Here is a 22,141-nt window from a genome sequence, read left to right on the forward strand (position 1 = left end):
CGTTGAAGTTCAATTGTATACTGTTATTTGTTTGTAGGACTCTTCCTTTTGGCTTTGATTTTTGTGGCTTAAGAACTGAACCCTGTTTCAGTTCTTCAATTTTCTCTTCTTTAGTTATGATTGCTCTCATGGTATTCTGCATTTGCGATGGTGCTTTTTCACAATCCTCGGAACGGTATGTATCAGCTTCTTCAACTTTTATCTTCTTTGATTGTCGCTTCCTTTTTTCTAGCACTGCAATCCTTAGTAGTGAGGAAAGGGTAGCGTTGCTGTTATTCTCTTCTGGCTGGATACTTTCATCTAAGGTTGTCTTAGCTTCAGCAACTAACTGCTTTGGATCTTCAGGCTCGAACTTCATCATTTTATATGCAGATGGACAGGTTAAAAAAAGTTGTCATCTTCCATATTAAAGGAATCCAGAGATAAGCAATGACTGATCAATATTAAAGAAAAAGAAGCAATTTTTTTATGTACTAAAAAATAAAATGGAAATTGCTTGTGGCACTATAAGATTAAGAACTTGCTAAATACCTCCATTGTTTCCATAGGTGGTTTTGAGTGCTCTTGAGCTTGGAGTGGTAACTCCAAAGACAAGCTTCTATTAAGATAATTGTTTTCTTCGGTTGAATTTGATCTATCGAGACTAGAAGCAATCTCGATGGACTGGTTTTTGAGCTTCACGTCATCATCCTGTTAAACATGTCAATATTAAGCAACTAAACATTGAAGCAATTTTTGGAACTTGGTAATGACATAGTACCGTAACTTGTCTTCCTTCAGAATTCACAAGACAACTTGAAATTTCAGTTCTTTCACTGCCTACTATAGCCTCTCTACATTCTCTCTTGAGTGTGTCTATATCATTCTCCTCAACTGACTCGTGTAGTACCTGGACAAGATCATTGGAGTATCACATAGGTTTACCACAGCTAAAGCAAGAACAAACTAAGCCGACCTGATAGGTTCTCTTATCAGAATCAATTCTAATGTGGGGTGGGGAACACCAATTAGGCAGAGTGTAAAGGTGCCTAAGTTCTGAAACTAATCTTTATTTCTAGGAAAACTCTGTTTCAATGAAGGAGTCAAAGATGGTTACAAAGTTAAATCACATAATTGAGTTTGTCTTATTTATTACAAGACTTTACCCATAGTGAACCAACAACAGAGCAGGAAGAAAGTGACTGTTATATGTTAAAAGTATTATCAGACCTTATCATTTTCCTGGGGGAGATCATCTCTGAGAAGAACCTTCAGCATTTCATGCATTCCCTTAGCTGGTTCAAGATCAAATTCAAGTTCACCTTTCTCAATGCTATTCTTCAATTTCGGTATCGATATGTCAAAGCTTTTAATTTCCTGTTGCAATGTAGATGCACATTTTTCATACCATGCATCATCAGCCAAGACCAGTTCGCAATGAAGGGAGACAAGATCTTCTTCAAGCTGAGCCATCTCAGTATTTGCATTTGTTATCAATATCCTCAGCACTTGTAAACAAGATATCTCATTCAAAATATCCTCTTCTCCCGTATCTACAAGAGAAGGATGACTCAAGTAAGTAAAAGCACATCAGTAAAACCTAAAAATTATGAAACTGATAAAATCCAGTGCCACAACCATAAAGAACTTCACATTGCTGTCCAGTCTCCTCCGCACTTACATATACATCTATAAGAAAAACAATTAGATCATAAACGGTAGCTACGCACTCAAAACTGCTTTTAGTTCTTCACAACATAAGAGTTTAATTAGAGAATCAGAGATGTGTTCACCTTGATAATACGATGCGTCCCAAACAGCTTCATCCATCCTGAAATACAGATAAACACTATCATACGATTCATATCGCAAATCAATAACCAACCGTCTCATTGGCAAATGAATTGACTGAAACACATCAAATTAACTTCTCTGAAACATTGATTCAAATATAATGAACATACATCATCATCATCTCATAAACAAATTAGCAATTTAATCACAAGAAAACGATAAAGCACGAATAATATGATCTTACAAAAAGAAGAAAAAACCTATTTACATTGGAAGCAAATGTGATTAGTGAACAATGCAGACGTTAGGAAGAAAGAAATGTTAATTTGATTCAGATTGCTGAAAGAGAATCATCATCAATATATGTAACAGAGAAGCTAGAATCGACGAGAAAATGAGAAATAATATACCTAATATATATGAAGAATGGAGAAGACGATTGATTCTTCTTCTTCTTCAAGAGAAAACTAACGCTGTATTCAGTGAGTGAGAGGTAGAAGATGCTCAGAGCCTACTGTTTGCGTGCTGTACGAGTACTCTGTACTCTGTAGAAAGAAAGGAGGAATATTGTTGTCATGACATACATATTCCTTCCAATATATCGAAATCAAACAGGTCTTAACGGTTTTAAATAAATAAAAATGTTTACAGTGTTTCCAAACAGACCTTTATATATATATATATATATTAAATTTTAATTATGAAAAAAGTATTATAATAATTTAATCAATTAAAAATTCAATGTTGAATATTTACATATTTACAGTCAAATATAAAAAAAGAAAAAAAAAATTGAATCAAACTAACCTTAGAACAGTACCTTTTCTTTTTCAGAAATAGAGAGCATTATTCTGTACTCACTCATTACTATATATTCGGTCATCAGAAAATCAGTTTCTTTTTCATATTGTATTTATTTTAAAAGAATGATCACCTCAAATAAAAATTCACAAAGGGTTTGCCTCTAAGTCACGAAACCCACGTTTTTTTGTTTCATAACGTTCATTTTGGGACATTTTTTTTTTTAAAATGACTATTTCGGAGCATTTTTAATTTTTTTTTTCCTACATACATGCGTTTCGGGACCTGAAATGAGAGTTTCGGAACATTTTTAATTTTCTTTTTTCTACCCACTTGCATTTCAAGACATTTTTAAAATTTTATCTCTTATATCCACATGACATGACATGTAAATTTGTGGACTTATTTTCTCTTAAATTTTAGTTAAGTTTATCATTTTTTATTTTAAATACATATAATATCAATATTAATTACTAAAAAAAAAAGAGTTTTAAATTGTTAAAATAAATTCATTATTTTTTAAAAATAATACTGACTATCTAAATATTTTATTTCCTTATAAATATTTTAAATTACAAAAATATTGAAGGAATTCAAAACAAGAAAAAGTTAAAATTCCTTGTAATACATGAGGGCCATCCGGATTAAAATGGACTGCTCATGACCCGTTGACTAAACTTTTACTTATGTTACACGGGTGTTTGATTCGACATTTAATCTATAATTTGTTACAATAATTTTTGGTAGTAAACTGATGTAAATAAAATTAAAATTAAATACTGTTTAAATTAAGAATATTTTCTTTTTATCTCCACAAAGGAATAAGTTAAATCCTATAAAACTTACTTGAAAATAAATTGAAAAGAATAAATTGAATATAAGTTCATTCAAACTTATCCTAAACCTACGCATTGTTGTAGGGACCACATTAAGGCTGGTTCTGATCGTCTTTTAAATGATAAGGCGTATACTAGTACAATAAGAACAATCATAGTTGATTTCACCACCACACCAATTACAACACTGCCACTAAGATCATTTTGCTAATCTACAGTATCCGGTTTATTTAAATCAATTAAAATTTTATATAAATATTTCAGAAATAGATTTCTTTAGTGAATAAATTAAATATAAAATATTTTAGTTAATGATTTATTTTTATTTAATTGACAAGAAAATTAATAAAAAGACAGTAATTCAATTTTATGTTTTAATTTTTTAGTTTTAAGAAATTAATATTATTTAGTTATTATCTCCCTTTAAAAATTTTTTTATTAAATTAAAGGTATTATTCTTATTAATTATTTGAATATATCTTTATCAATTATATTATTTAAAATATATATTTATTTTAATAATTTTTCAATTTGTTTATTTTGGGTTATTTTTTATGAGATTATTTAGAAACTTGTTCAATAAAAGTAATGGTTATTTGAGATTAATTTGATTAAATTATTAAAACATTGGTTTTATATTTAAAATTTTAAAGTAAAATAATATTTTGGTATTTAGTCTATCAATTAAATGATTTGATAGTTAAAAAAATTGTGATAAAACTAATTAAAAAAAAAAGTTAAACAAAAAAATATCTAAAACACTATAGATCAAATATTTAAATAATTGAAAATAAATATAATTTGTTGTGATTAGTTGGATTAAGATTATGATTGTAATGCTTAATGTTAATTCCTAAAATTAAAAATATATATATATAATTAATTGTCTTTAATCTAATATTTTTAATTTGATATTTTTAAGAATACCGATTAATAAGTTTTGGTGGAGAGAAATTGTCAAACTTTCAATAATCATAGTCGCCTGACATATATTTCATAATATTATTATTACGACGATTTCTGATATTCGTTCAGAAAAGCCTGGAGAGTTAATCGTTATTTCCGAGGATTGAGCTCAATAACTTATTGAGTACCTTTTTTTCTTCATGTCATATTTTTTTTTTTGTAGCGGTACTTAAAAGATTTTTTCGTTTTTAATATTTATGGACATTTTTAGAAAAAATAAATAATATAATAAATTTATTAGTCCAAACTTTTGACACTAAACTATTTACTCTAATTGTGTATTTATCTTAACACTAATTATAATTATATTTTCATATCAAATGTTTTTACAAAATAAATGATCTGTGAAATTTATAAGCTATTTTGTAACTCAACTATGTCTTTCAAAAAAAAAATATTATTGTTTTCCCTTTGAATAGCTTATTTACAAGATCCAAAAATAATTAAGAGTCTCACTCAATCTGATATAAAATTATTACAGAAATATATAAGGAATACAGATAAGGTTAAAATAACGTGCCAACTTAAAAGTAACAATTAAGGTAATGTTTTAATGGTCATATTTAAAGCTAATTTAACCTATATGTATTTGATACATTCTTATGAAAAATAACTATATGTATTATTAAATTGGGAGGTTAATACTATAATAAGCATCTTTTTTGGGATAGGGTTTTTTACTATTTTACTGGTTCTTTCTTAATATAGAAGGAATACCTAAACTACCCTCATATTCCCTTCACCTAAGAGTTTAGGAGTAGCATTACTGTGAGTCTGTGAGTTCCTTGTTTGTTTCTTTTTATTTTATTTTGTCTGTTCTTTATTTATAAAAAAAAGAAAGTAAAATACAGTTAAGACTTATTGGATATAAATTATTTATAACTTTGTTAATATTGAAGACTTATAAAATTAAATATATAACAAAAAATAAATAATAGATATTTTAATATTGTTGATAATTAAATTAATTAATTTCTTTTTATAAGCTCTTTAAAAGTAATGAAATTGGAACAAGCCGTGGTGTTTTTTTAAATCTATTCATATATCATTTCAAAAGAAATTGAACACCAAGTATGATCTCTTACATAAATAAGATTATTTTCATTTAATATATCATGGGAAATTCAATTTATTATACTTTCGTATACCTTATTATAGTCATTAAAAATTGACACTTCACTTACCTCATAATTGCATATATATATATATATATATATATATTAATTATTTTTATAATATATATATTAATGAAAATTTAAGGGTTTATGTAAATTTAAATTTTAGGGTTTTTAAAATAATAATAATAAAAAATTAATTAATAAAATAAAATATAAATAATTAATATATTATAATACAGAGACTAAAAAAGAGATAAAAAAATTATTTTTATAATATATATTTAATATTAAAAGAAAAAAAAATTAAATATTAAAATATGGGCCTTATAAAAATGGAGGCCCTGCAATTGCATTGGTTACTCGGGTCGGCTAACTATATTGACCGAAGACTAAACATCCGGGGAGAAAAGAATATGGAGTGTGGAATTCCTCTCATCCAACAACTAATGTACTAATTATGAAATTGTCCTGCATTTTAAGTTTTTTTTTTTTTTTTTGTGTGTGAAATAGACATAATTTTCATGTTAATTGGATCATACTAATTTTGGAAAGATGATTCTCATGTATTTTAATTTTGGCAATACAAAATTTATATATTATAATAGTATAGGGTCGCATTAGTGTAATAATCTATTAAAATAATTTTGCGAAGTTAACGCAAAAATTATATTTTAACACATTTTGAATTTAAACCAATTTTCTTTCTAACGCACCAATTATAACCAAAACACATTTTGTGTTTAAACGTATTTTCTCTCTACCTTTCTTTTTGGCGAATAAGTAGAAACAAATAATCTGAGTATAAACTGAATCATATCAAACGGAAGAGGACTTTTGTATAACTTTTTTACTGCTACAACATTACAAACATTTTCAATAATGAAGAAATTGAAGACGAAACTTCACAATAAAATGGAAGAGGACTTTTTTGCCAATTTTTTTACGCTCTATATTGAACGATTAAGTTAAGAATATAAATATATATTTTATTATGAATGAACTTTATGTTTTAAAATTTAGTAGAGCCCAACTTATTTAAAAATTATAATTTATTTTTATAAAGATAAATTATTTTGAAAATTAACTAGAAATGTCATTACAAATAATGACCGAAAGCGGGTCCAATAAATTAGAAATATAAGAAAATATAATTCCAAAGAATTTACAATGGTTTGCGATCCAGTCAGTCGAATGGTTAATTTCACGATGATTAAATTGAACCTTGAATTCGGGGTTGAGCGTGAGAATATAAGATGAATGTCTTCGAGAATCGGAAAAATATAAGCTTTGGAGGGATGCTTAGAGAATATGATAACAGTTACTACATTTGTGTTAGATTCAATGAGAACGTTGTTTCAAGAATTATCGATTCTGATTTAGAGGGGCCTTCCTATGACTTCTACTTCTACTTGTGTTTGTGTTGTTGAGAAGGTAATTGTGTTTAAATGATCTGAATAGAAGTGGAACTCCAAAATGGTTGGAGGGCGATGAATCACATGTTTGTTTGTCTCGATCCTTGATTCAGTTAATCTTGATTGTTCCCTCAGGTGTTTTTTCTCATTTTCTTTCCATTCTAGAATCATTTTTGTATGTCATTTCAAATTCCATATCTCATTTTCTCATTTTCTTTCCATCCTACAATATTTTTGTATGTCATTTCAAATTCTATATCACATTACTAGAATCACGTAATGCATAATGTGTACAGTTTCGTAACTTTCGTTAACCTTCTTACAAATTGATAAATATAATAATCAATAATTTTACGTTTAAAACAATTTTCCTTTGTAGCAATAGAAACAACATTTTCAAATAAATTCTTAACCTTAGGAACGACTTTGAGTCCCCAAATTAATTTACAAAGCCTATGATTAGGAGGTGTTGACGACGAGGGATTATTAGCATTGTTCTTAATAGTTGATTCATGTATACTAGCATAACTATAATTAAAAAAAAAAAACATCATTATTAGTACATTCCAAATTAATCTTGTAGAATATAATATAATATATCTGTAAGATATTATTAGAATCATATTTGAATGATATAGGTTATATCTAATATATAAATATTAGATTAAACTTATAAAAAAAACTAATATAATATTGATATTATCACAATTTATCATTGTATATTAGAATAATATCTTACCTAATTAAACTTAAAAAAAAATAAAAAATATTATAATATAATATTAATATTATCACAATTTATTATATTGTGATAATATCAGATATATTATATTATATTTTTCAAATTTGGTACATAATTGACTAATAATTGACTAATAGGAAGTTTAATTACTTTATTAGTAAATAAGTAATCAAGAATGTGATTAAGTTTAGAGGAATTCCATTTATCGTAAATGTCGATTACTTCACTAAGGGGATTACACAATATGGTTACACGAAACATAAAGAATTACCCTTTTTAACTGGATACATTTGGTACTCCAAAAATCAGTCATTTTCCGTTCACAATTTTCCAATCACAACTTTCCAATCACAATTGTCTTTGAGTTTATTCCACCCTCTAAAGAGTAAAACCATCTTTATCCATGACCAAATAATGGGTCATGATGTTGTCATGGATAATCATGTCAATTTATCATGACCAAATGTTTGGTCATTCCATAACCAAAACTAAAATCAAGTCATTGGATCTTTGTTTTTGTCATATTATGATAAAAATCACAACCAAAGTCATCTAATCAAATGCTGTCATTTGTTAGCATTTGATTGGTTACCCAGATTTTCTTTATCTCTTATCTTTAAAATCCGATTTTAATATTATTTATAATTTTTTTTTTAAATTATATCAAAGTTCATAATTTTTCGAGATCTATAAATAGAGACCACTCTTGCTATATTTCGGAGCACAAAAAAATCACAATTTTCTCTATTTTTACTAATTATCCTCATTTGTTTATAATTATCCATAATTAATATGTATAAAAATATTATTAGGTATAAAAATTAGAAATTAAATATTATTATTATATTTAAAAATTATTTATTATTTTTTTAATTTAAAAATAAAAATATTATTTTTTAATTCATGATCAAGATTTAATTGGTCATGGATAAACATAATGACCAAAATCTTGGTCATAAAGGTGTTGTCATGATATGACCATGATCAAAAAGTGGGTAATGGATAAGGATACTGTAAGAATATTTTGCCAAACCATTTAGAGTTATATATAAAAATTGTAATAAAATATTCATTTATAAATAATCTTATTATTGTATTTTTTTTTAAGAGCTTGTTTTACTTATGGTTATTTGAATTTTATGATTTTTTGATTAAAAAATGTATATTTGTAAATTATCTAGATTAAATTTTTGTTTTTATTATTATTTTTAAATAAAAACTTAATTGATAAATTATGTAATATAATCTTTTAAAAATAAAAAATAAATCATAGCTAATATATATATATATATATATATGATGATGAATGAAAATGGTTTTCACGGAATTCATCAATTAAAAGAAGGAGAAAAAAAGAGTGAAATGTATTTTTAAAATGATAAATAATTTTTTCACTATATTTTGTGGTGAGTTTTGAATAGAGACTCTAATTCGTGAATATTGCTAGATTCAACTTCTTATTAGGTTAGTTATTTTTTTAATTTATATTATACTCTTTATTAATATTATTATTATTTAATAAACTAAATTTATATATTTATTTAGCTATTACATATAATATACTATTGTAATATAATTAAGTATAAATAATTTTAATATTATAATTTTCATTATTAAAAATAATATACTTATAAAAATAGTACTTTTATTAAGTATTATCAGTTTTTTCTATAATTTAATTAAATTATAATAATATTATTTATTTATATATATATTTGTTACAATCAATTAATAATAATATTATATTTCTAATAATAAATAAATAATGAAAATAATAATACTTAAATATTATGCCGGATAACTTAACTTAATAAGAATTTATAAAATGTTAAACACGTTACTCAAAAATATATAAAAAAAAAAAAAAATCACCAAAATATACATATAAAAAAATCACAAAAAAACCCACTTTATCCTTCTAATTACTATTATATTATAAAGTTTGTAAAGATTCTTCATTTTCTTTCTTATTACAGTATCCACAAACAAATTTCTTTTATCAATTTTTTAATAAAATAATTATTTTTTTCCGTACAAGTATAACAAACTTCCTAAGAGATTAATTTCAAACATTATTTACAAAAATAGATATAAAATAGAAAAAAAAAGTGAAGAGAGAAATTATAAATATATATATTTATTAAGTTTTAACAAATTATAAATTAATAATATAATATATAAATATTTAATATTTAATATATAAAGGTATAATAGTCTTTTATATCTTCACTTTATTTAAAAGAGTTAAAAACAAAATTGTATATCAATATACTGTAAATAATAGGTTTTTTTATTGGTAATAATAATAATAATACAGAATCAATATTTTTTTTAGGTTAAAGTTGTTTCTAAATAATAAAAAAAAAAAAAAAAATGAACTGGCTGTTTGTTTGATTTGGTCATCATCTCTTTCTTTCTGTGATAGAAAGAAAGAAAGAAAACATAAAGGAGTGAGACAAAGGGAATTGGGCTGGTCGATCGATCGAAGATGATGATGAAGAAAACAACAACAACAACCCACTTTGCCATTTAGAGCTTGAAAACACCCAAATCACATCTACTACTTCATCTTCATCACCAGAGAGAGAAAGAGAAAGAAGATTAATGGCGCTCTTGCAGAAAGAAAGCGTCTTCATATCTTCTCTCGTCATCCTCTGGTACTCTGCCAACATTGGTGTTCTTCTCCTCAACAAATTTCTCCTCTCTAATTATGGTTTCCGATTCCCGATTTTCCTCACAATGTGTCACATGACCGCCTGCGCTACCCTCAGTTACATCTCCATCGTCTTTCTTAAGCTCGTCCCACTCCAGAAGATCAAATCTAGGTCTCAGTTCTTAAGAATTGCCACCCTCGGAGTTGTCTTCTGTGCCTCTGTCGTCGGCGGTAATATCTCCTTAAGGTATCTACCCGTCTCTTTCAATCAGGCCGTCGGCGCCACCACTCCATTTTTCACGGCCGTCTTTGCCTATCTCATGACCTTCAAGAGAGAGGCTTGGATAACGTACGGTGCTCTTATCCCTGTTGTTGCAGGTGTCGTCGTTGCTAGTGGGGTATTGTTTCTTTCTTTAATAATCATCACTACCCTTCTTATCTCTTTTACATTGAAATTAGTGATCAATTGTCATTTATTTAACTATATTTCTCCTTGATCTATGGTTACAAATTGCACCTGATTGATTCTACACTCCAGATCTGTTAATGATCTGGGTTTTCTTTCTTCTATCTATTGACCATTGATCATACATTAACATTATGCTGTTGAATCAGATACTATACTAAAGCAAGTTTCTTGATCCATCCATATGCCTAATTGGGATTCAACATATGAAAAGATTCTTAATCATTTCTTTCTTTGTTCATCACTTATGTTAGTTATGATCCCAGTTACTATAATTGTGGTGATTTGCTTTGAACTGTATACATTGTGATTAACAGATTACTTTTGGAGTCATAGTTAATCTTTTTCCATTTAAAGCTTTCATTAACATCTAGATGTTGTGTCCTCTATTGAAAAAAAAGGAACTTCAATTTGTCGTTTTTGTTTAAGAATCTCATCCTAAATAGGTAGAATTTGTCGTTTTTGTTTAAGAATCTCATCCTAAATAGGTAGAGTTAGATTCGGGTTTGGTCCCATTTTTTGTCCCTGTAATCTTGATTTCAATTTTTACCTTTGGTGGTATAGGGTGAGCCAGGTTTTCACTTGTTTGGATTCATCATGTGCTTAGGTGCAACTGCTGCAAGAGCATTCAAGTCTGTTCTTCAGAGTATCCTACTTTCTTCTGAAGGGTAAAAACAACTATTTATAATCTCTGAAAAGTTGAAGTCGATCCATCAACTGCCCGTTTCTTCTATTGTGTTTAAGCTGATGATCAAATCTTGGTTGGATTTTCAGGGAGAAGTTGAACTCTATGAATCTTCTATTGTATATGTCCCCTGTAGCTGTAATCGTTCTGTTGCCTGCTACGCTTATAATGGAACCAGACGTTCTTGATGTAACCGTTGCACTTGGACAGAAACACAGATTCATGTTTCTTCTCCTCTTTATCAATTCCGCAGCTGCTTATTTGGCCAACTTAACCAACTTCTTGGTCACTAAGCATACCAGTGCTTTGACACTGCAGGTTCTTAGTTTTTATCATTTGTCTAATCTTCTTCACACCAACATTTAACAGTTTTAAAGTAAATTTATGTTTTACTAATGGTATCAACAGGTATTAGGCAATGCAAAAGGTGCAGTCGCGGTTGTGATCTCGATACTCTTGTTCCGAAACCCTGTAACCTTCGTCGGTATTGCAGGCTACAGTCTGACCGTCATGGGGGTGGTGGCTTATGGCGAGACCAAACGAAGATATAAATGATATTTTTCGATTTTTATTTAAGCGGACAAACTTTATTTATTTTCTAAGACAAGTGCTATTATTAGCGGCTATTCTATTTAGATACGACAATATTTTCTTTAGCAGTTAATATGAAAACTGTCATTTTATTTCCGCATATTTCAGTTACGATTAACATTGTCTTTATTCAAGCCATTTCTGGGCCACTAGGGAGCGGCGCATAACCGTCGTGGTGATTCTGGTGAAGCAGGGGAGCCGTCTTGTTAACAGAGATGCACTTTAAGAGGATTCCCACAGGCAAGCTTATTGCTCCAATTAATATGCTTAATAACCATAACTGCCAACTTAATGGAACTGTGCTAGCAAAAGCCCCAAGAAACTCTACTATAATAGCCTGAAACGCAGCTGTCGAAACTATTATAGTTAAAAATACCCAGCTTTCGAATAATCCACTGAACACATTTGTCTTCTCCATGTCACGACTGTTTATCTCGTTAAACACCTGCAGAAAAAAAAAAAAAAAAGTATAGACAAGGTTGTCTGTTTGTTTGTTGTATGACGAATTTTCGTACCTGACAGAACACAAATGTGTTGAATATGAAGGTGTTGAGAATCTTAGTACCATTGGAAACATCTCCGAGTTTCAAGAGATTCAAACCGTCGAATGTTAGAACGAAAAGAACTATTAATTGGTAGATGCTCTGACCAAAGATGTTTCTCCACATGATCTTTGTAATGAATCCTGTCTCCTTTCTCACAGGTTTTCTTTTCATTAGTCCTTCATTTGGTGGTTCTGTAGCTAAAGCCAATGCACCTAATGTGTCCATGATCAGGTTTACCCACAGTAGCTGAACCGCGGTTAGAGGAGCCGACGCTGCAAAATTCAATTCCGTTTTAGAAAGTTTTCAACACTAGAAACAAAAAGAGAAAAAAAAAAACCTGTGACGCAGGCTGAAACGAAATTGAGCATTAGGGCGACGATATTAACGGTTAATTGAAACTGTACAAATTTTTGAATATTTATGTACACTGCTCGACCCCATTTTGCGACGTTTACTATAGTCTTGAAATTATCGTCTAGTATTATAACATCAGCATTCTCTTTTGCAACCTGCATTAATAATACAGTTACATATGCAAACTAATCTTCATTTGTAAACAGAATTACATTGAGAAGGTTAAAAAGAAACCTCTGTTCCTGCAATACCCATTGCAAGTCCAATGTTGGATTCATGCAAAGCAGGAGCATCGTTTGTTCCATCGCCAGTAACCGCCACCACTTCCCCCGTGTTCTTCAAACTACTAACCAACCTGTGCTTGTCCAAAGGTAAGGATCGAGCCATAACCTATATCGAATACAGAAAAAACCCGATAAACACAAAAACCAAACAACCAAAAAACAGGAATCAAAAGATGTATATCATATACAAATGTACTTGAATTTTAGGCAAAATACTCTTCAAATCCTCGGGGGATTTGCTACGAAAATCAGATCCTTCGATCGCCAAACCGTCTTCAGTAAGTATACCACATTCTCTAGCAATGGCCTTAGCCGTGTTGATATTATCACCAGTGACCATTCGAACTGTAATTCCAGCAGCCAAACAGATTTGTACTGCTTCCTTAACACCAGGACGAACTGGATCCTTAATCCCAACAACTGCTATTAACGTATATCCATTGTCAGGAATGATTCCGTTGTTTTCATAATCAAGATCATCATCATCAATATCCTTATAAGCCAAAGACAGAGTTCTTAATGCATCAGATGCAAAACTATTTATAACATCATTAACATCATCTGAAATTGAAACAACTTCTCCATTTATATCAACCATGTTAGTACAAAATCCCAGTATAATCTCCGACGCTCCTTTACAAAACACTCGTTTTCTACCGTCAGGAAGCAACACTAAAACAGACATTTTCTTCTTCACAGAATTGAACGGCTCAACCTTAAGAACCCCAATTTCGCGGCGTTGAGAGTCGAAATCTCCGCCAAGAAGCAAACCGTATTCGAGAATCGCAGATTCAGTGGGCGTTCCTAAAACAGAACGATTCCCGTCTTTTCCCAACACGACTTCAGCCGCAGTGTTTTGAAATATGGCTTGTAATAGAATGATTAAACAATTCTCTGATAAGTCTAAAGATGATAATAATCTATCTCCTTCAAAATTCTTTCCTGATAACCATATCTTATCAACCACCATATGATTAGTCGTTAAAGTTCCTGTTTTATCAGTACAAATGGTAGTAGCCGACCCCATCGTTTCACACGCGGCTAGATGCCTCACTAGCGCTTTTTCATTCATTAGTTTCTTCATCGCAAACGCGAGACTTAGCGTTACAGCCAGAGGCAGTCCTTCCGGAACCGCGACTACGATAATCGTAACCGCGGTTGCGAAGTAATTCAAAAGCTGTAACGCGTCTGTCAAAGACCAATTCGTTAAATCCTTTTGAATCCCTTTGTTTATAAGAAACCTCGTCACCAAAACCGTAAACGTCAAAATCGAAAACACTAAACCGATCTTCCCAATAACCGTGGCAACCCCATTCAGCTTGACCTGCAATGGCGTCTCGTCTTCTCCTCCTCCGTCGTTTAAAGCTTCGGTTAACTTACCCCACTCTGTTCTCATACCGACCGTTGTAACCAACATTTTACCCGACCCATCTTGTACTTTCGTTCCCGCCAAAAGGAAAGGTCTTTCTCTGTTTATATCAACAGGCTCACTCTCACCCGATAAACTCGATTCATCAATCAACAAACTATAACCCGATATGAAAATCCCATCTGCCGGAACTTGATCGCCGATCGATAAATGAACAATGTCACCGACCACCAATTGAAAAATGGAAATCTTTTGTCGATAACCATCTCTGGTGACATGAACAATAATGTTCTTCTTCTCCTTGTCCAAATCTTGAAACTGTAAAGACTGTCTGTAATCGCTAACAGCAGTAACGGTTACGACCAATAAAATACTTAAAAGGATTCCTAGTCCGTCGTAGATGCCGGTCGGCCAGCCTTCGGTTGGGAGTCCGACGATAATTGAAATGACTGCGCATACCATGAGGATGTTTAGAGTTATGTCGTGTAATGCTTCCCAAAGAAAGAACCAGAAAGATTTAGAAAGTTTTTGGGCAAATGTGTTTGATCCGTAAATGTTTTGTCTTTTTGGTACGTCGTTTGAATCGACGCCGTGGGTCAGTGAGACATTGATCTTGTTCGCGATTCCGTTTGGTCCGCCGTGGGATTCTAATCGTTTAAGGTTGTGGTTTCGAATGATGGAAGCGAGTTGATTTGGATGGATTCTGAATCCTTGTTGTTGGGCTTCTTCTGAAAGCTGTTCTTCGAAACTTGCACCTGTAAAAAAAAAAAGAATTTTATAAAGAAGATGATAATTAGAATGGAATTCATAATTGAATACAAACCATCTATAAATCTCAATGCTGCTCTCTGCACATAAAGAAGAACTCGTAGTCGTTCCTGTAAACAACATTTAGTGACGGTTAATAGTTAGATAAAAAAAATATACTTTAGTTTAATTTAATTTAAAAAATTAATATAGAAAATAACTTTTTACTTCTTAATTCTTAATAACACTGTTTTCACTTAACTATTTGATTAAGTTTCATTTATACTTAATATTTGTTTTAACAAATAGTGGAGACTAATAATTGAGTGTTGGTAGTGACCATTTAAAAAAATATATATATTGTTTAAAAATATATATATTTGAGTTTTTAATTGGTTTAATTACTAAAATGTTATATTTTGTATTTAAAATTTAATAAAAGTAAAATAAGACTATTTTAATATTATAATTGATAAAATTAATAATTTAATAGTTAAAATGATAATAATATGATTGAGATAAAAAGTTGATAAAAATGTTTAAAAAAAATCAAACAAGCTCCGAGTAATTAATTAGTAATAGTAATTTCTTCTCATCTTCGTAGAGTTCTTCCTTGTGACATTCATTTTTCTAGAATGATAAAAAAACAAATAAATAAAAAATGCTTGCATGGAATGAAGAAAATCAAAACCATAATGATAAAGAAAAATAACTCAATTAAACTCTTATACAATTTAGGGTTTGCTTAATTTTTTTTTAGGAGTTTTATGATTTAAAAATTGTTTAAGATAAATTACTAAATTGTTTTTTATATTTAAAATTAATAATATTTAAATAATAATATATTAAGTAATAAATTAAATAATTTGATGATAATGATTTGAATGTTAAAAGTTATAAAAAAAACTAAAAATGATAAAATAGACTTTTTCTCAAAATAAATAATAAATATTTATTATATATAAATCAAAATCCATTTCCAAGAAAAATACTTCTCTCAAAATAAAAAAGGCAAATTTGGGGTAATTTGTCAGCATCTTCCTTTATTGACTAGTATTATTGTACTTTTTTTATTGTTTGTTTTGGGTTATAGAGAAAGTAGGTTTTTATAATATGTAAGATTATGGTTGAGATTTTGATAAAAATTAATATATAATTAAACATTATTTCATGCATTTTTCATGATTATATTATCTAAAAAAATAAAATTTAATTCAAAAAATTCTAAAAAATACAAAATCAAAAGAGCCCTTAATTAAAATCATTCTTTGCCAAGTTGTTTTGTGCCTAATAATAATAAATAATAATAATAAATAAAAAAGTGATTTGATTATGTGAAGGAAAATATGTCGAAATGATCTTAATAATTATTTAATTTTGAGAAATAACAAAGGCATGATAAAGTTTATAAAAACGATATTTTTGACCTATTTAAAGACAAAAATACTCATTCGCACCACACAAATGGATGACCACAAATGAATGACCTCGTAATATTTTGCAAAAATGACCTTGCGTGACGTGATAATGTTTGCAAAAATAACCTCGCATCACGTAAGTTCATTTTTGCAAACATTATCAGTAATCTCTTCGCGTCACGCGACGCAAAAGGATATTTTCGTTCAAAATGATCATTTTTACGTATTCTATCCCGTCCCGGTCATTTCTCAAAATTATGTAATTATTAAGATATTTTCTTGAATTTATCTTTTAGAAGAATACCTTTTCTTCTTGGCCATTGAAAATTTAGTTTTGTTTGGTTAGTACTACTCATTTTTTAGTTAGTCGTGTAAGGTTAGATTTAAATCATTATTAAAAAATGAGTTGTAAGTTTTATTTATAATATTTATACTTCTTACTATAAATATTTGTAATAGACTTATAATATTTATACTTCCTATTACAAATATTTGTAATAGGCTGTGTAACTGTGTAAAAATTTTATTGATAAATTTTATTTAAATAATATTTAAAAAATAATAATAATGGTTAATGATTTTTTTAAATTGTAATTATTTTTGATAACATAATTTAAAAAGTAATTAATATATATAAAAAAAATAAATAATAATAATTTAAAATATTGACTATTTTAGTATTTTAATTAATAAATTTAGTGATATTATAAATAAGAAAGGAATGAAATAATATTTGAATAATTTTGAAATTGTTTAAATAATACGAACTTAACTGGACTTGTTTACTTATATGACACAATCAACTTCCATTCTTTTTCAGATATTTCACAAACTACTTAGAATATATTCATAATGAAAACAATAATTATACTGAAAATTATTTACAATTTTTTGTATTAATATATATTAGAAAATTAACATAAAATTTATTTTAAAAATCACTCTGACTACTTAAATTACATGAATGAGTTATTAATATAAATATTGTATTTTGAAAAAAACATATAAATAATATTATTATTATTATTATTTTAAAAAAATCTTAAATTTTGTATAACTTTGAAGATAAATGATTGACATTTTAAATCTAAAAATCTTTTATAAATAATTTTGTGTATTCTCATGGATCGGGACTTCGTTGACTCAACGAGGATTATTTGCTTATTCATAAGTAACAACATATCAAATGAGTTTTCATGAACGGATGATGAAAACTCATCAAGACAATTAAGTTCTCATATCGTAAGATGATGAGCAACTTACTAAGAAAAAAACAAGTTCATCAAATTCTCACATCGAAAGATAATGAGCAATTTGTAAAAAATAATAAATTCTCTCATCACCAAGATGATGAGCAACTTGGGTAACAAATAAAGAATTCTTGTATTTAAGATAACCAATTCACTCCTAGAAAACAAAAGTTATCACATTGACGAGATAATGAGCAACTCAAGTAACAAATAAAGAATCTTTATATTTAAGATAGCGACCATTCATAAAAATAACAAGTTCTCACATTGATGAGATGACAAGCAACTTGTGTAACAAACAAAGAATCCTCGTATCTTAGATAACGAGTCACTCTTAGAAATAACAAGTTCTTAAATCGATGAGATGATAAGCAACTTGTGTAACAAGCAAAAATTCTCGTATCTAAAATAACGAGCCACTCTTAAAAATAACAAATTCTTACATCGATGAGATGATAAACAACTTGTGTAACAAGCAAAAAAAAAAAAAAATTGTATCTAAGATAACGAATCACTCCTAAAATTCGTAGCCTTTTTTTGGGTGAATTGTTTGACTTTTAAACTTTAGACAATTTATTCATAGTTTTATTATTTAGGGCTCATTTCATGGAGTGATTAATTTTATTTTATTTTATAATTTTATCCTAAAATTCAACAATATTTTTATTTATCATTTAATCAATCAATTTCCTATAATTTAGAATTCTTTGAAAAAAATGAAATAAGTTAATATAAACCAACAATTAATTTTTTTTTAATGAAGAAATAAGGTAACATAATAGAAATGAGTATTTTAAAATTTTTATTTTTTTAATTAAAGAAAACTAACACAACATCATAATTTTGAAACCCGACCTCACCCGTAAGTCGAACCTACAAATCCAGTGAACTTGTCGTCAAACTGGGCTTGGTTGATGAAACAGTTGGAAATGTAATCAACCCAGTTAAATTCGGCCAACTTGTTGGTTGGACCGAAAATCCGATAGCCCGGTTAACCGAACAAGTTTATCCTTTTTTTTTAAAAAAATCATTTTTTTTCACTTATCACTCTATCAGTTTCCCTCTTCCTATTTTTTGGTTCTCATTGAGTTTGCCTATTTCTAGTTCCATGTGAATAGATTACCAATTTCTAGTTTTAAACATGACTAAGAATGACAAACTCTTTCATTCACCTCAAACTCACCTCTTATCTGAATTAACTAATTCTGCAATTTACTAGAATAAAAACAATTTAAGGTGTCATTGTAAATAATAACTTCAACATAGTTTCTTGCATAGTTATCCAATAATTAAAGGTTGTAGTTTGATTTGAATCATTGTTTATCTTATAATTCAGATAAGTCTTTTTATTTTTTTATTTTTTTTAAGTTATTGTCATCTTATTTTTATAAAAATTGACTTATTTTAATGTTCATATATTATAAAGTTGATAACAGTAATTTAATATTATTTTGATGTTCATATATTTAATATAGTGATTATTAAGTGTCTGAATTATTTTTTTTATGTGTAGTTTGATCATGGTTGAACCAGAGTAAGTAGTCCTTCACAAGATCAATGATCGGACCAAGTTTTAAAACTAGGAATGACATTGACACCTTATAGTTAAAATCCCTGTTTTAACTCAAAACTCATGGTCCCGTTTTAACTTAAACTATTTCAAATAAAATAAACCCGTTTACTGTTGTTAAATAAATCGTTAATGTAAAATTATTTTAGTGACCTATAATTTATCTTTTAATATATATGTACTACTACTACATTTTAATAATGCTAGTACTTTAAAAAGTAACTTATGTGAAAGTAAAACCCTAAGTAGGGTCCACCGGTTCATGTGAGTCATGCATTATGTGTGGCAGTAATAGAATCGCATAAGGCCGGTGATGGAACAACGACGAGTTTCCCTGGCCGGCCGGCCGGCGAATTGAAATAAAATAACAAAAACGAATTACCTGAGTTTGGCGGATGATCTGTTTGGATTGGGTTCTGACGGCGAGATCGGCGACGTTGCGATAGCGTCTGCTGTGGTTCTTAACAAGACCGACCGACGATCTCCAGCCACTCAGATCCTCGTCGGAAGGATCTTTCGCCGGAATTTCGAAATCTCCCAGCAGCCGATCCATCTAATTTCTTATTAATTATTTAATCTTCCTTCCTTCCTTCCTATTTACGCCCGTACGAAAATCTCTTTTCTGATCGGTGTATATATATATATATTATATAGAGAGAGAAAAAGTTAGTTGTCAATTATATATATATATATAATGGATACTACCTTCCTTTCTCCCTTCCTACGTGTGTGCATATATATCCATCATTTCTTACTAGTCCTCTTACGCGTTTCTAAATACTTTTCAGTTAAGGGTTTGTTTGATGTTAGTTATTTCGGTTTTTTTATTTATTTATTAATATTTTAAATAAAAACAGTTTAGTAAAAAAAATAAGTTATTTGGTTTTATTTAGGGTAGTCGAAGTCCGAAACAAGACGAAAATGCGATTTGAAAAAAAAGAATCAGGTGATTAAGGTATTTTTTTAGGTAAAAATAAATGACCCAAAATAGATGAGAACTTGTTTATAATTCTTTTTAGTAGGATTTTGTGTATTTTTTATTTCATTTTTCATTTTTTTTATAAGATTTTTTGTAAATGAATTTTTGATTAAATTACATTTTATTTCTTTTGTGTTAATGTTATTTTAATCTAAAATAGGAATATGATATTAATTAAATCGGGTTAGGTTTGAGATGAGTTAAATCAATAAGTCAATCGAGTCGAGTTACCATCAATTACAATTAAATTATAAGACTGTGTTTGACCCAAATTACTTAACATATGAGATTAAATTAATATCGGTCAACTGTCAACTTAAACTTGTCTATCATAACAGACATGAATTGTCCTCTTAATTGATTTTATTGATTTAATTATTATAATATTCTGTACTTCAATTTAAATTTTATAAAATAAGATAAACGTATTTCATTTGTTTAAGTGATAATTTAATTGTATTTTTAGTTAAGAAGTTAGTTCAGACTTAAAAAATAAAGTGATCCAGACGATTCATTCAGTGAGTTCGTCAGCCAATGGAGAGCCATGGCTGCTCAAATAAAAACCGACCGAAAAGGAATTGATTGACTCTTTCTTCCTTTTCTGGGATTGGATACAAAGAAGGGTCGAAGTTAATATCCAAGACTTCTATAGAATGATAAAAACAAGCTTAACACAAAGTTAACCAATACTTCAATTTAAATTATAATTACTAACTTTGTTCACTTAATCACCAATCTTCAACAATTAAGCTAAATAGATAGTGGTTTAAATAATGAATAATTTTATTATTAGAAAAACATATAATAAGATAAGAAAGGATATGAGAAATTGAGGAAGGAAATAAGGTGTTATGTAGAGTAAAAAAAGTGTTTTAAAGAGAAAAATATAAATTTTATTAATTTTTTAGCTAAATTTTCCTTCTTATTCTTTTCTAAATTTTATCTCCCTCTAGTTATCTAATAAAATATATTTTTTTTATACAAATCTTCAAATGAACCTTCTAATTACTGTGCCTTTTTTTTATTTGGAATTCATTATAAATTATTATTTTTTATTTTGAATCCAAGTAAAAAAAAATGTTATATATTTGATATTGAACTAAATACATTTTTATTATATGAAAATAAGTATTGCCTAACATTTTTATCATGCTAAAAAAAATAGGTGACAAGTTTTTGTCAAATTATTATTATTTTTTTGGAAAATACCTACTTAGGCTACTTACCCAATGTATATACAATACAAATAATTAAAGGAGATAGTTCAATTTGAGGTACATTATGATAGTTTGTAAAGAAGTCATCCTCACATTCGAAGTATTTTTTAAATTTCTGCATTATTTAAATAATTAACTAAAATATTTTAAAATGTCTTATTTATTTATATTTATATAAGATGATAATAAATTAGCTAAACAATTCACTAGACCGTACAATGGATAAATATCTGTCCTAAGAGATCAAAAATATTAAGTTGCAATTATCAAATTTTCACTATAACTCCCTTCCTTATGTATTGGACCATTATTGTAGGATTGTACTTACATTTTACAAAAATTGAAATATAATTTTAAAAAATCAA

The 22,141-nt window shown here is 28.3% G+C and overlaps 3 protein-coding genes across 3 annotated transcripts; 1 reads left to right on the top strand and 2 right to left on the bottom strand.

The window, feature by feature from the left end:
• Nucleotides 1-618: 618 nt before the first annotated feature.
• On the bottom strand, nucleotides 619-1,830 carry LOC124927453. The gene is made up of 3 exons (XM_047467861.1): nucleotides 1,773-1,830; nucleotides 1,618-1,668; nucleotides 619-1,532 (listed from the first exon to the last, which is right to left on the bottom strand). The coding sequence occupies exons 1-3, from the start codon at nucleotides 1,807-1,809 to the stop codon at nucleotides 1,204-1,206; spliced, it is 417 nt and encodes a 138-aa protein (XP_047323817.1). The 5' UTR covers nucleotides 1,810-1,830; the 3' UTR covers nucleotides 619-1,203.
• An 8,210-nt stretch (nucleotides 1,831-10,040) lies between these two features.
• On the top strand, nucleotides 10,041-12,113 carry LOC124924071 (UDP-URONIC ACID TRANSPORTER 1). The gene is made up of 4 exons (XM_047464120.1): nucleotides 10,041-10,699; nucleotides 11,332-11,435; nucleotides 11,542-11,770; nucleotides 11,861-12,113. The coding sequence occupies exons 1-4, from the start codon at nucleotides 10,253-10,255 to the stop codon at nucleotides 12,005-12,007; spliced, it is 927 nt and encodes a 308-aa protein (XP_047320076.1). The 5' UTR covers nucleotides 10,041-10,252; the 3' UTR covers nucleotides 12,008-12,113.
• Nucleotide 12,114: 1 nt separating this feature from the next.
• Nucleotides 12,115-20,212, bottom strand: LOC124924070 (calcium-transporting ATPase 4, plasma membrane-type-like). Its single transcript, XM_047464119.1, has 7 exons — nucleotides 19,963-20,212; nucleotides 15,419-15,473; nucleotides 13,423-15,350; nucleotides 13,177-13,332; nucleotides 12,926-13,097; nucleotides 12,559-12,860; nucleotides 12,115-12,488 (listed from the first exon to the last, which is right to left on the bottom strand). The coding sequence occupies exons 1-7, from the start codon at nucleotides 20,131-20,133 to the stop codon at nucleotides 12,174-12,176; spliced, it is 3,099 nt and encodes a 1,032-aa protein (XP_047320075.1). The 5' UTR covers nucleotides 20,134-20,212; the 3' UTR covers nucleotides 12,115-12,173.
• Between the last annotated feature and the right edge of the window lie 1,929 nt (nucleotides 20,213-22,141).

Source organism: Impatiens glandulifera, chromosome 2 (genome assembly GCF_907164915.1).
Source record: "Impatiens glandulifera chromosome 2, dImpGla2.1, whole genome shotgun sequence".
NCBI lineage: Eukaryota > Viridiplantae > Streptophyta > Magnoliopsida > Ericales > Balsaminaceae > Impatiens > Impatiens glandulifera.

Bases quoted from the DNA above. Each gene is read 5' to 3' on its own strand.
- LOC124927453 (XM_047467861.1), bottom strand. From the start codon at position 1,809: ATGGATGAAGCTGTTTGGGACGCATCGTATTATCAAG. The intron at 1,669-1,772 runs GTGAACACATCT...TTTTTCTTATAG, and splicing joins GGACGCATCGTATTATCAAG to ATGTATATGTAAGTGCGGAG. The intron at 1,533-1,617 runs GTTGTGGCACTG...CTTCTCTTGTAG, and splicing joins GCAATGTGAAGTTCTTTATG to ATACGGGAGAAGAGGATATT.
- LOC124924071 (XM_047464120.1), top strand. From the start codon at position 10,253: ATGGCGCTCTTGCAGAAAGAAAGCGTCTTCATATCTTCTCTCGTCATC. The intron at 10,700-11,331 runs GTATTGTTTCTT...TTGGTGGTATAG, and splicing joins GTGTCGTCGTTGCTAGTGGG to GGTGAGCCAGGTTTTCACTT. The intron at 11,436-11,541 runs GTAAAAACAACT...TTGGATTTTCAG, and splicing joins ATCCTACTTTCTTCTGAAGG to GGAGAAGTTGAACTCTATGA.
- LOC124924070 (XM_047464119.1), bottom strand. From the start codon at position 20,133: ATGGATCGGCTGCTGGGAGATTTCGAAATTCCGGCGAAAGATCCTTCC. The intron at 13,333-13,422 runs GTACATTTGTAT...TATTCGATATAG, and splicing joins GTATTTTGCCTAAAATTCAA to GTTATGGCTCGATCCTTACC. The intron at 12,861-12,925 runs GTTTTTTTTTTT...TGAATTTTGCAG, and splicing joins CGTTTCAGCCTGCGTCACAG to CGTCGGCTCCTCTAACCGCG.